General features: G+C 39.3%; 1 protein-coding gene across 1 annotated transcript in view; it reads right to left on the reverse strand.

Annotated features, from left to right (window-relative positions):
• Positions 1-1,968: 1,968 nt before the first annotated feature.
• LOC138030336 (uncharacterized) overlaps positions 1,969-15,000 on the reverse strand; it is a 22,634-nt gene continuing 9,602 nt past the window's right edge. The window contains exons 2-4 of the mRNA XM_068878263.1: positions 14,910-14,915; positions 4,255-4,685; positions 1,969-2,528 (exon numbers count right to left, since the gene is read on the reverse strand). Of these exons, the coding sequence (XP_068734364.1) occupies positions 1,969-2,528; positions 4,255-4,685; positions 14,910-14,915 (997 nt within the window). The remainder of the gene's footprint in view (positions 2,529-4,254; positions 4,686-14,909; positions 14,916-15,000) is intronic.

A 15,000-nucleotide genomic window follows, 5' to 3' on the forward strand; every position in this document is an offset into this window, starting at 1 on the left:
ACGGGGCTACGGGGCTACGTGGCTACGCGGCTACGGAGCTGCACAGTTCGATGTATATTACCTCGTTCTTCAATGATCTATGAGCCGAACTGAACAAGAACGGGCTAAACTTCAGAATACCCGGCGACTGAAATATCTCATCAAATCCTGCTACCGCAGTCCCGCAGTCGACATAATATACTTAATATTTTTATATAAACATCACGAAATATGCCGCTTGCATCGAACGCGTTGGTGTTGACCTTGTTGGTCCTTGCTACCGCAGTCCCGTAGTCGCCAAAATGAAAAAGCACTAGTTTACTGATTAGGCCTAAGCATTCTCGTAAAATTTTAGCTTTCATTTTGCGGTTCGGTCAACTACACTTTTCACGAGATCATGTGAAGAATAAAGCACTCGTTTGCTGATTAAGCCTAAGCGCTCGTTGCAGTGAATAGGCCTAACAACTCTCGTAAAATTTTAGCTTTCATTTTGCGGTTCGGTTAACTACACTTTTCATCGACTGCGGGACTTCGGACCGCGGTACCACTCCATTTCAACACTTAGTTCATTGTTCATCGACTGCGGGACTGCGACCCCCTGGCCCCGTAGCCGTGTAGCCGCGTAGCCCCGTAGCGTGTCTATTTCTCGTTCTAAAAACATAAAAAAGAAAGAGTGTGCACAAACTGCGTAGCCAAGCATCCCGATTTTAAGGGGTAAACTTCGAGCGGCGGGGTATTCTGCAGTTACTCCACAGGCTTAAGAAGATTATTATATGAAAAAATGGTTCAAATTGTGTTGGATCTGAAAAAAAGGGAGTTTAAGAAACGACGACGGCTATGGCTATGGATACGAAAACGCCACAAAACAGTAATATGATTGGTTAAAAGAGAAAAAAGAATCGTGCTGCACGTGCGGCACGCATTTCATTACTACACTTTGCATAAAAACAACGTGATATCCCCCAATTTGAGGTTTTAACGACAACGTGAATGTACAAATGCGAATCTTTCATTCCATATTTTAAATCTGAAACTGCTCGTATAAATTCAATTTTAGGATAATTCGCCCACATTGTACGAAGTGAACGAAATTAAATAACCGCGAAAGACTTAAGATTGTGCAAAGTTACATTTTAAAGTGACGTTTTCGTCGCTGTTGCCACTTGCAGATCTAAAAACCACACAGGAAGGAAGCTATCCACAATGGCAACTGAAGGAAAAGGAAAGGAAAGGAAAGAACTTTATTTAAGTGTCTAATTTTCTAGCGCTGTAGAGCACTAATCGGGGACACTGTAAATTGAAATTAACAACTTAACGCAAATCAAATCAAAGTTTGGTTTTTGAGGAGGGGGGGAAAACCGAAGTAGTACCCGGAGAGAAACCTCTCGGTGCAGAGTAGAGAACCAACAAACTCAACCCACATATGACGCCGAGTCTGGGAATCGAACCCGGGCCACATTGGTGGGAGGCGAGTGCTCTCACCAATGCGCCATCCCTGCACTCCCTGCCCTGCAAGTAAGGATTTTAAATTAAGAATTTTCTCGTGTAATTATCTTCTCAAGCCTTTTATCCGGATTCACATATAAATCCTTCTATTTTTGTCCGCCATGTTGGCTTCCCTCACACTGAGCTTGGGGCGTCTGTGATATCATCAGTCAGTAATTCAAGAAGACATCAGGTACATTTTGAACACTAGCCTTCAAGGAAACGTCAAAAGAATCCCTTATTCATGTTCGAGGCAAGGAAAATTAGAGTGTTTTTAATGTGTCAGAAAGTGTCAAAAGGAATTTTGCGATTGTTATGGTTTGTATTGCCACGCTTGGTGCCCTTGTTTTCCTATGCTTACTGCCGCACTTGCTTCCATTTGCCCTGTGATTGGCCTATTTAACTTCCTGCATCTGCTGCTTAGACTGAAAGAACTACTTTGCTCTGTGTTTTAGGGCAACACATTGAAAACCACTTTAAAATGTTTGGTGTTACTTTTCAGTATCAGCACAAATGGCAGGCCAGGTCCCCAAGATCTGCCAGACTGCGCCTAGCAGCATCGTTTATCTTAAAACGCCACTCTTTACGTTTTTCAAAAGTTGCTTCGTAATCTGCACTATATAAATTACCCCTAATAGAATAATTTCTTTGAATATAAAAAAATTCAGTTTCTCTTTTAAATTTCCCTATAGAAACAAAAATTATTTTTTTAACTTCACAGGAAACTAAAAGATTCCTGAGTGCTTCAAATGTATGTCCATTTGTTAGGTAGTCGTCAAAAACACAAACAACTCTACCTTTCAACTTATCCTTGTAATCCTTACTCACACAAATAGATCGGAAGTGTTTCTGGATATAATCATCCTTTTGTCTTTTAGCTGGATTATCTTTCCTGGATTTTTTGGTTGGTGAATGCCTGTTGAAAACTGCATCACTTTTCTTACCATTCATCATATGGCGAACACGGTCCTTTAACTCTGTCAATATTTCATTAGGCTCCGGGGAAGAAGATGGGGCAACTGCCCAGTCTTGCACCTCTCGGAAATCTCTGTCATGTGCGATAGCTGATGAAGAATTTGTAATGCACCTGTCAGTGGTTTCCCTCTGGGGTGGGGTGAGTCGGGGGAAGGAAGTTTCATGCATACATAAGAAGTTTGACAAAATTGCTTTCCCTTAGTTCTCAGTGAGGAATTTGCCAAGTTTATGTAACTTTCCCAGGGCCAGGAACATTGTCTAATTTGGTGATAGGTACATTTGAAATATAAATAATTATTAATTATTTTACATAAAATGAGTTAGCCAGAGGTTTTGCTCTATTTTTGAAGTTAATAGTACCTTCATTTTTTGTGCCACCTAACAATATTATTAACACTGATTTTGTCAGTCATGCACTGTTAACTGCTGAAAAATTAGATATGATGTGATGAAACAATCACGCAATATGAAAAAACAGTATTGCTATGACATGTTTATGCATCAATGGCCGTATTTATACTAGAGGACGTCGAAGACGTCCAGACGTCTGGCCGTAATTGCAACTAATATAAATACGGGACGCACTTAACTTCGACGGCTAGAAATCATGATTTTCTTCAAAAGATACTAGGATTTAATCACTGTGTGCACATCATTGCTAAGTGTGTCCCAGTTTAGAGCGTCTCGTCTTTATACTAGACGGCTTAGCGTATGAGACGACTATTAAGACGTCTGTTAAGTGCGTCATTTAGGAAGCACTTAACTTGAGACGTTTAATTCGTCTGACGTTTAATGCGTCCACCTTATTTCCCGTATTTATATTAGTCGTCTAAGATCAGACGTCTTAGACGCCCTCTAATATTAATACGGCCAATTAAGTTATTGAAAGGTTGTACATGTATGTATTGGCACTTAACACAATTTTTGTATATGACTCATATACAATGATAATTATGATATGTTATGTTAGTAATTATTATTAAATCAAATCAGGGCCAAATTTCAACCAGTTAAAGAGCACTTTTTAATTACCTTCTGCAAAGAACTATCTTACATTACCACAAAAAAAGTAAGCAAAAATAATGAAAACAAACCAAATAATTTTTGGTCATGAAAAAAAAATGGTTGCAATGGCTTTGTGCAGTACTACTCTTTAACTGGAAGGGAATGTGTTTCAATTTTTCAAATGACAAATCATAAGCTTAGAGAGTGGACTAGAAATTTCACCCTCTAGACGTTCCATTTTCAAACAAAACGCAAGAACTATCATATAAATGGAATACCTGTTAATGTCAAACCAGTTCCTATTGCTTCATACAGTAACGTTAATACTGCTTAAAATTGCAAATTACATGTAATTGCAATGATCATTATACTTCTTAATTTACTCACGCAGTTAATATACATGTAAATGTACAGTAGTGTTGTTTATCAATATTTTTAGTGCAAATCATTCCTGGATTAAGCCACTGGGGGTTGCATTTATTTGCAAGGGTATTATTATACAGTAGAAGGGGTTTTGTGCTTCAAATTCTTAAGACAGAGGAGTACAGGACTGCTATTTGAAGGGATTAATGTTTTAGAAATTTGAGGGCTCAGTGGGTATACAGCTCTTCAAAACCCATTTTCAATTTGACAGCAATGCATGAAGTGCAGTCAAACAATAAAAACGGGTTGAAGTGAACAGGAGAGGTATCATCATCTGCTGGCTTTTTCTGTCCCTTAAGCCTCCCTTTGAAGCTGAGTTCTAAGTTACTGAAACTGTTGTATTATCACCACAAAAAAGATTCATAGTAAGATTTTACTCATCATTACCTGCCATCAGATGACACAATAGTACCTCCTTGACCGAGGGATTTTCAGCACCATCTTTCAGGACGGCCTGAAACGCTTCAGCCATTTTTCTTTCATCTTCACTGACTGAACTATATGTGTTTGCACAACAGTGGGAAACCACTTTCGTTGGTACTGGATCAACAAGTGAGCAAGAACAATACCAACTTGTCTGGTTGACTACTATGTTGAGTATTGCTCTCATCTTCTTAGGTGTAGGTGCTGGCACACCATACCGGCGGACCTTCTCTTCAGCATCTTCTACCCAAAGGGCAGCAAGGAGAAATGATCCTGTGGTTGCTGCCACTTCCAGATCCTTATCCACAGCACCACAGATAATAACTACATCACCTGCCTGCCATCTTTCCTTGATAAATTTTCTCAAATCTTCACCTCGGCGTTGGAAGGTAATGCTGCAAATAAAATACACCAAATACGCGTAAGCTTACAGGATAAAGTTTTCAGAAATTCCATTGTTTACCCACAACTTCAAAAATTGATTGCTGATTGAAGCCTTTTCCCGTGGTTCACTTGTAATAATAATAATAATAATAATGATAATGATAATGATAATGATAATGATAATGATAATGATAATGATAATGATAATGATAATGATAATGATAATGATAATGATAATGATAATGATAATGATAATGATAATGATAATGATAATGATAATGATAATGATAATAATAATAATAATAATAAGAAGAAGAAGAAGATCTGTTGAAAAGATCACTGTCCCTATTCTCAATATTACATCAGATATTAAAATCATCTTATTTGTACATGTATAACCAAAATGATAGGCTCGCCAAAAAAAGGTGTCAATCCGATCTAAATATTTGCCTTGATAGGCAGAGCCCCGCACTTCTAATCCATATAGAAATAATGGCATCATCAAAGAGTCGAAAAGTTTACTAAGCTGATCTACCCATAGTACTTGCATGCTCTAAGAATATACAGTCGACTACCAGCTCTAGAAAGAAAACTGTCAATATGAAGATCCCAATTACAAGGATCTTCATGAAAACTAATTCCCAAAAATTTCAGCCACTCTTTCTGCTAAATCCTAACCTGCGATCGGGCATACTTTTCTTTAGACAGGACACGATTTCCTAACAAGTCATCTTCTACTCCTGTCTGCTTTAGCTTGACTTTTTTGATTAGTAATTTTTGCTGTTGTTCTAAACTGAAGAGTGAGGGTGTAAAGATGATCAGTCAAACAGAAAATGTTCTGAAAGATATTACTGTGCATGTAATTTCAGTTTAAGTTGTTGATTAAAATTGTTGGTTATTGTTTGCAAGGCTTGTTTGTTTACTGCTGTCAGCTCAGAGGTGTTTGATCACCGAAACTGTATGCACTAATGACGATTAATTTTGTACTTCATACACTACGTTGCTTTCTGGGGTTAGAAACAGGAGCTCCGCTTTTAGGCTTTGCTAAATCTACATGTATGTATTACGATTGACCATCTACGGCATCCGTTTATTGGTTGCATGACTTAGGGCTAATTGTGGACTCGAGTACCACATTTTAGTGGTTACAACCAAAGGATTAACAGACTGAGTTTCTTGTTATTCAAAATCTTTGACAATAAGTAAGCATCAACGAATGTCACTGGTTTTTTTTCTGTCACACAACATTCAAGTGTATCATGGTGTTGTGTCTGTTTAAATTAAACCATGTATGAGACAACAGCCAGCACCCAAATCTCTGACTAGTTGTAAGTTTTCACGGGGTTTTCCCCCGTAATTTCCACTGTTTACGAGGGGTCTTAGTTTTCGTAGACCCTAGTCTTTCCATAATGCGTGACACTTGCGAAACAGTGATTTACGTCACGTTTAGGTTAATTGCCCTTTGATCTTTAGATTCTTTAATTTCGGAGTGTGGTTAATTTAGTGCGGAGCGTGTATGTGTTGTTGTCTACGAGAAGAAATTATAAAGCCTACGGTGTCGCGGGACCGATATGTAAGTTCATTTATCTGTAGCTTTCCCTTTTGTTTTATGGCTAGCTTTTAATTAAGTGTATTCGTTATTATTCATGCGTGATTATTGTAGTTTGCATACCGTGCCCTCGTGGCTGCGTGAATTTATTTACATCGATTTCGCTTTACTAGCTTTATAGTTTTGCTTGTATTGTTTAGTATTTCTTTCATGCTGTAGCGCGTTTTATTTTTTCGGTTTTCTTTGCACGTTGCCTGTTTAGCTGTATTTTCTCGATCGCCACGTGCTTTGTGTAATTTTATTTCATGTAGATGTCTTATGCCAGCGTTTTATCGTTTGTTTACAGTTTACGAGATCAACCAATAAACACGATTTAAATGTCACTTCGGTCTCCGTAAAGTACGCCCGTTTGGTATTTTGTCCGGTCGCGATTTTCTTGGCAATTCATTCGGCCTTGATGTTCGCTTGCCGCTACATCATACATGTAGTACAAAAGCTAAGACCCGGTCTTAGTTTTCGTAGTAATAAAACTGCAATCCCAGGGTCATAGGTCTTAGTTTCCGTAACACCCGACATGTTGGTATTGATCCAAACAACAATCGTGTGTTACACGTGTAAACCAAAACGAGCAAATGTTATCAGTGATCAGTTTAGTAATACCATTGTAAGCAGTGATTATTGCCTTTGATCAAAACAGATTAAAAGATGATTTTAAAAGTACTTTTAACATTTTTTCTTTGGAAAAATAGAAAATCACCCTTGCTCTAATTCCAGGATGGCTATAATTCTGAACAATTCAAATTTCATGTTCTGTGAACATTCATATGGTTGACTACAATAATCAGGTGAATCATTGGTTAATTTACTTTCATTAAACCACTTTTAAGGAATACCATTGCAAACAAAAGGCTTCTCTAATTTATGATTTCGTGTTTTTGATAGCTGACATTTAAGCTTAGACTTAGGTATTTCCAATAAAGGGACCATGAAAAAGTACAGTACAAGCTTGACTATTTGATATCTAACAGGAAACAAGTAGATCACAAGCCACAATTACCCACTGTTTCTTTCGTCATATCACAACTGAGTGAATACAATATAATAAAGTGTATACAAATACACTATACAAAGACAAATACAAAATATGCAACTGCAAGAAAGTGAATTCAATGAAGTGAAAATTACTTTTGACAGTATAGACTGACAAATTTTCATTCTTTGCATCAACAATTCAGATAGCTACATTAGAAAAGATCTGTCGTGGATTATACTCACCCCTAACTCCACCCCTGCCCTTGTCCTCCCCCTCCCTCTCACCCCCTCATCCCCCACACCCTTGCCCTCATTTTAGCAACGCCCCCAATATGGTGGCCTGAAATAATGAAAAACATCTGACATCTGAAACTTGGTTTGCAATGAAAGCACTTTCTTTTCAGCATATATATAAACTTGTCTTTTACTGCTTGTAAATTGCTTAATTTGCTAAAAATCACAAGGAGAGACCTGGAAAACTGGTACATGTACATGTAAAACGGTTCACTGCTAAATAATGTAATATTCTCTCTGGTGTTGATTAAAAAATTGAAAAAAAGCGATCTGTGATCCACTTTATTTAGCCAAGCTAACTCAGCATAACTGCATTTGCAAACAAAAACACAAGAAATTTCCATAAAAGAAGACTTTCATTTTATACAAAGATTGAAATGCTGCAACATCAATGGCTTCTGAAACACTAAATAAACCAGCATATCGGTATTTATACTTAACACCATTTATTCCAAAGGCAAAATAAGAAAATTGTCATATTTTAAGGATGTATGGTAATCAAGATTAAGTTACATTGTTCAATCACGTGGAAAAAACACCAGGTCAGCTTGAGCGTGAATGAGCGACTCAAATGTTGTGTGAAAAGGAATTTTTTTGGCTAGGCCTCAGTAACACTGACAAAACCAAATTTTTGGCTTCTAATGCCATAGAATTTTAAAATTAGACGAGAGGTACTTACCTTGAAGTGTAATTGTAATTCTCTGAAGATACACGGAGCATTATGGGATAACTGTGCATTCCTCTTCAGTACTTGAGGTCAGCGGTCACACTTCAAAGCAACCATTGTCATGCAAATGCACCATATATAACCAGCCTAACGCGTGACACAAATCCATTCTCCTGGAGTGCAGACTGGCTGAGGTCCCCAACACAAAGGGTGGGATAGGCATAAGCCAACATAGAAGGGTGGGAAGCATTATCCCATAATGCTCCGTGTATCTTCAGAGAATTACAATTACACTTCAAGGTAAGTACCTCTCGTCTAATTTTAAAATTCTCTTTCGATACACTCCGCATTATGGGATAACTGTGCGATTTTAAAGAACCGAAGCCAGGGGAAAAAACAAAAATATGTGATATGATAGAAATGAGTGCTTTAATTGTAGACTTGATACAATGGTCTGTACATAAATAAACGTTTAAATGTGCGTTCTGATGACCAGTCTGCCATCTTCATAATTTCAGCTAAAGATGCGCCCCTTTGATACAAAGCAGATGTAGATGCACCCCTTACACTATGTGGTTTGAATAAACTAGTGTAAATGCTTGAATCAGTCATAACAGTCTAAATCCATCTACCTAAAGTAGATGAGGAAACAGGCTCGTGTGGTTTAACATGAGAAATGAACAACTGAGATACAGTCTGCTCCCCTGACTTGCGCAGGTGTTGCGTACAATAAATACAAAATGTAACAGTGTCTGTTTAGGGCAGAGACTGAGGTTAGTGGGTAAGGATGGAATGGAAACTTCTAAAGGTTTCTTCCCAGGACGTTCGTTTGTTCTGGAACCTATGACAAATTTGATCTCATCCTCATAAATAGACATATTGTCTAAGTCCAATGAGCACAAAGTCTGTTCTCTCTGGGCCAGGGAACAAAGTGTCACAGTTCTCAAAGTACTATAGCTCTTACCCTGGTGGAATTGTTCAGCCAAGAAATTAACTAAATGGACTGCATTACCCTGAAGGGGATTGATGTGCCTCTGATCACACCAGCTACTCCAAGTCTTCCATACAGGCTTGTACTGTTTCTCAGTCCCTTTGGTCCATGAGGCACAGATGAGTTCAGTAGCCTGTGTCGAAAGTCCACCTGCCTGCAGCTGTTGGCTGATAAGATCCATGCGGCAAGTTGGAGTCTGTCGTGCAGAGGATGAAGCTTGTTGGAGTGAGCCAGGTGTAAGAGTTGAGGATCTTGAGGTAGAAGTATTGGTGTCCTGTATGACGTTCTCAGAAGGAGGGGGTACCAGCTTTGCGTTGGCCATACTGGTGCAATTAGGAGAAACTGGTCCACATGCTCTCTTTCCATCTTTTCTAGCACTCTAGGGATTAGACAAAAAGGAGGAAAAGCATAGCATTTAAATGGTGTCCATAAAGTACTAAATGCATCTACAGCATAGCAGTCTGGTTCTGGATGCCAAGATATAAAAACTGGTAATTGCTTGTTTAGCCTACTGGCAAACAGATCAATGTCTGGTTTGAAAACCAAAGAGGACAAACGCTGGAAGACTGAACAATTTAGTGCCCATTCTAGCTTGTCAGAATTTTGCCTGGACATGACATCTGCTACTGTATTGTCAACTCCCGGAATAGATACTGCAGAAATGTGAATCTTCCTAGATATACACCAGTCCCAAATAGTTCTAGACAAAGTATTTAAAGAAGGGGACCTTATGCTGCCAAAATTATTGATACAAGCTACTGCAGTTGAATTATCCACTTTCAGTCTGATGTGTGCAGCAGACTTATACTGCGGAACAAATGACTGAAGTGCGTAAAAAGCAGCTAGTAACTCAAGGTGATTGATGTGAAGATCAATTTCTGACCGAGACCATGGCCCACCTGTAGCAACACCGTTACAGTGGGCCCCCCAACCAGTATTACTAGCATCACTTTCAATGAACAAAGAAATAGGCATTTCATGCAAACATTTGCCATTGTATTGGTCTAAATTGTCAATGACCCATGCAAGATCTAGCTTTGCTTGATCACTGAGGGTAACAGTATAATCAAACGAAGCCCCCAGGTGGAGTTGATGGGACTTACAAAACTCAATTGATTTGTAATACAGCTCAAGATACTTAATAGCAGGGAAGGCTGAGACCAAGAGGCCTGTAACATGAGCTACATCCGATAAGGAGACTACCTTTTGCTTCAAAAGGGACTGACAGGCATTCTTGATTTTAAGAACCTTATGGTCTGGCAAAATCAATAGCATTTTTTGAGAATTGACTGTAAAACCAAGAAAGATCAGAGACTGACTTGGTTCTAAGTTAGACTTTCCAGTATTGACAATAAAACCTAAATCTGTCAAAAGATTCTTTAGAAAGGAGACATGTTCTAAACATTCCTGATGATTATGTCCAATGATGAGAATATCATCAATGAAGCTAACTAATCTGACACCATGATACCTTGCATGTGCTGTGACTGGTTTAAGAAGCTTAGTAAACACTCGCGGTGCTAGGCTGTACCCAAAAGGCAAGCATGCAAACTGGAAAATTTGATTATTCCAAAAAAACCTAAGATATTTTCTATGAGGTTGCCAGATAGGTATGCTGAAATACGCATCCTTGAGGTCAATAGAAGCTAGATAATCTCCTGGTTTAATAAGGTTTTTGACCATATCAATGTTCTCCATTTTGAAATGAATCTTCTCTACAAATTCATTAAGGGGCTTGAGATTTATGACAGGCCTAAGGTCACCTGTTTTCTTAGGGACCAGAAACATATTAGAAATAAACTGGTCTTTGCAGTATGGTGCCTGCTCTACTGCCCCTTTGTGCAGAAGCTTATGAAGCTCCTGGTCAATAATCTCCTTATCTGCTACAGATAGAATAGGAGGATTAGGAAGTTTTGTTTGTACAGGTTTAGTACAAAATTCCAAATGGTACCCTGATACTGCTTCAAGTACCCAGGGGTCACTAGTAATAGATCTCCAGCTAAGGAGAAAATTTGCCAGGTTTCCAGCATAAGCACCTACCTCTACTGGGAGGAGTGCTGCTTTGTAGCTGTCAAGGAATGTGGGTTGCTCTTGGGACCCCTCCTGTAGTGAGTGGTCGTTGCTGCAAATCCTTGAGCCTAAAAAATATACTTTTCGGCCTTGACTCTGGTTGAAGCTAGAACCATGACCAGATGTATTTCTTCTATCTCCACGCCTTGTTCCAGGAGAGGTCTGACTAGGGCCGAGTTTCTTCGCCATTTTGTTCACCTCCGCAATTTCTTTGATCTGTTTAGGCAGCTCATCTCCAAAAAGCCATTTCCCAGGAGGAGTATTCTTGCTGCATAAAGAGCGGTACCTGGGATTCACGAATTCTCTCATTGTTTCCCTTCTTACAAGGGAAATTCTGAATGATGCATTGCAAAGTAATGTAATAGCATCAACGAGAGGAGTAATGAAGGAGTCGGGCTTCAATTCCGACTTGGTCTTTTGAGCGTTCAAGATCTTTTCTACTAACTCAATAACTGGCTGTACTCCCTTGGTAATACCTCTCTGGGCCTCTTGCAGTGCAAGATCCTTGGTCCTTGCCTGCCTGGCTAACTCAAACCAGAATTCAAGGTTGACCTTTGGTACACACAAGAAATCACAATTTTCGGGTGCTTTGTACTTAGCCTCAATTTCCTTCAGCTTGGAATCCAATGCTTTTTTCGTACAAGCCTCATTTACTCTTAAGGCTAAGACCTCACTCACTTTGGGACCTTTCGCATCCGAGTCATCAAAGATTGATGGCAGGTCCAGCTCTGCTGCTTCAGCAGTTGTATCAGTACATGAAATGGGTTGTGAGGGGTCGAGAGAGCCAGCATCAGTCACGCTGGCGACACGTGTAGGTTGTGACTCGTCAGCCGCCGCTGCTAAACTTCGTTTGGACAGGTTAGCAACTAAAGGTCCAGAAGCTGGCCTTTTCGAAGCTGTTACTTGGAAGATAAGAGACTTCATTGACTCCATTGACGAAAACAGTTCGTGCAACCCCAACTGGCTTTTAAGGTCTTCAATATCAACCTCAAAATCGTCGATGTTGTCATTCGCTTCGAGTTTCTCGCCCGCTTCGGGCACGTTCACATCGCTCGCTTCGAGCGTAGATGTTTTTGTAGACTCGTTGAGTGCCTTGTCCATTTCGGTAGTTGGAAATAAATCCCCTCTAAATTAGTACCGTAACCGCCGACAAGAAAGCACGAAAAGGAGAATGGATTTGTGTCACGCGTTAGGCTGGTTATATATGGTGCATTTGCATGACAATGGTTGCTTTGAAGTGTGACCGCTGACCTCAAGTACTGAAGAGGAATGCACAGTTATCCCATAATGCGGAGTGTATCGAAAGAGAATTATTTATCTAGTGTTATGAGGATCAGAATTACTTCTAGTTTAACTGTCATGCAATTCCAGACTTTTCTAGACTTATCTTACAATCTGTAATATTCCAGAAATCTCTTTGATGTGACTCAGCAGTTTCCACAAATAGTACACCTTGTAATTTATTATAAATAGCAACAGAACTTTCTAGATGCTTAGAGTAAAAGTATAAAAGTAGGCTTGTAAGTAATAGAAAAAGCTCTGTTGCCAGAGGGCTTAACCTCGTGGCCAGCTGTGATTGAACTTATGCTATGAATGCGATACTGTGAGGAAGTTATAATCAACTGCGATAACTATGGACTAATGGTGGAGATATAACCTTGCTACATGTACATTCGGAGAGCGGAAAGAGATGATAGCTAAAAAGGGAAGACGACAACGAGTTCAGAGTTCATTATGAAGTCTTCCGTAAAAGTTTGCACACACCGAGAATCCAGTGAATCAAGAAAGTCAAGAATTGTTGTCTACAGTCGGTGGAACTTGGAGTTCGAAGTAGATCAAGATCAATACCTGTATGGCCATGAAAGACAGTAAGCCTGCTTTCCCAACTGCTTAACTTAATCTTTAACTGAGGTAACAGTGTAAAACTAATTAAATGATAGTGAAAAAGGGAAACTGCTCGTTGTCACACTTTTGGTGTGTGCCTTATATCGTACTCCGGAGTTCTTTTCACTTATGCCTTGTTCGTGGACATCTCTTGGTTATTACAGCACGTAACACTACATGTACTGACAAGAATGCCCGGCCGGGTGACCAGTAAAGTTTCTCAGTCGCCCCATGCCAAAATTAATGTTTTAGTGCCATTAAAGCACAGCCTTGGTTACCCTGTGGACCAACCACAATCCTTTGGGGATGACCTTTGGTAAGCCTCTTGCTGCTGCCCCAAAGCACCTACAGTGTCTTATGATGACATTAATGCAGTACAATGTCATTATCAAGTACAGGCCTGGCCCCGAGATGTACAGTATTTGGTTGATACACTCTCCAGAGCTTACAGTACCTAACAACAGAAAACCATCTACAAAAGCCAGATCAAGAAGTGGAAATAATCCATTCTGTGAATTTCCTGTCAGTATCCAAGCCACAAATCCAGGAAATCTGTGAAGAAACTGCGAATGACCCAGTTTTGCAGTCCTTGAAAGCGGTGATTCTCACCAGATGGCCAAACCAAAGAGACAGCCTGCCACTGATCCAGATACACCCCTACTTTACGATAAGAGGTGAGTTACATGTAGCTTCTCAAGATGGTATAATTTTCAAGGGCCCAAAGTGTGTCATCCCAATGAGACTGAGCTTAAAGATCAAAGAGAAACTCCACCAATCCCACACTGGCATTCAAGGATGCCTGAGAAGGGCAAGGGAAGTGGTCTACTGGCCCAACATGAACAAAGATCTCCATGAATTTATTTCAAAGTGTGAAAGTTGCAACATCTTCCAACCTGCCTAACAGAAAGAACCACTACAAGTACAGTGTACATGTAACAACAAATTATTCTACAAATCTACTAATAAAAAGTAAATAAAATCAAAGGGAATAAAAATCTAAAAAAAACTTCCAAGTAGTAACATGCATTCCCTGTTAACTAAATTCAAATTTCAGTCATTCATCTTCTCAAAGGTAATTACTTATAATTAATTTAGTCTTCAAAAATGCATTAATTCACGACTCAAACAGTCTATCAATTTAAACAGCGATAACATGTCACATGTATGAACCCTTATACCTGGTAATCTATGATCATTCTGAAAAGCCTGGTGGTGGTTTTGATTTCAGTCCCAGGGGAATGTGGAGCCCAATGTGCAAACAATAATATTCAATAATCACTTCTTCCCAAATGACATGATCTTTAAATTTAGGTCACTGGTGATCTTTATATAAAGATCTTTGAGGGGTAAAAAAAATGCAAGCACTAAAAGAAAGACCTTTTACAACTTAAAATTAGTCAAAAAATTTCTGGTAGAAGAGCGCCACGAAATCAGAGAAATAGAGAAGATTCCTCCAACTGAATTAGACAGCTACTTGAGCCAGTTTGTTTTAGCTGTAAGGACCAAGACTGGAAAAGATTATGAACTGTCATCGCTCCGCGGAATTTTGGCTAGTGTCGAACGCCATTTGATTTACGGCAAAACCATCTTCAAAGACAGTGATTTTAAAAAAACAAGACATGCACTGAAGGCAAAACAAAAGGAACTCAAGCGGCATGGACTCGGAAACAGACCAAAAGCCACAACAGCTCTTACGGACGACGAAATCGAGATTCTACTTGACAAAAAGTTGCTTGGATTAGGTTCACCGCAAGCTCTATTAAATACGGTGTGGCTAAACAACATGATTCACTTTGGCCTTCGCGGATGTAAGGAACAAAAAGAATTCCGATGGGGAGA

Source organism: Montipora capricornis, chromosome 13 (genome assembly GCF_036669925.1).
Source record: "Montipora capricornis isolate CH-2021 chromosome 13, ASM3666992v2, whole genome shotgun sequence".
NCBI classification, from domain to species: Eukaryota; Metazoa; Cnidaria; class Anthozoa; order Scleractinia; family Acroporidae; genus Montipora; species Montipora capricornis.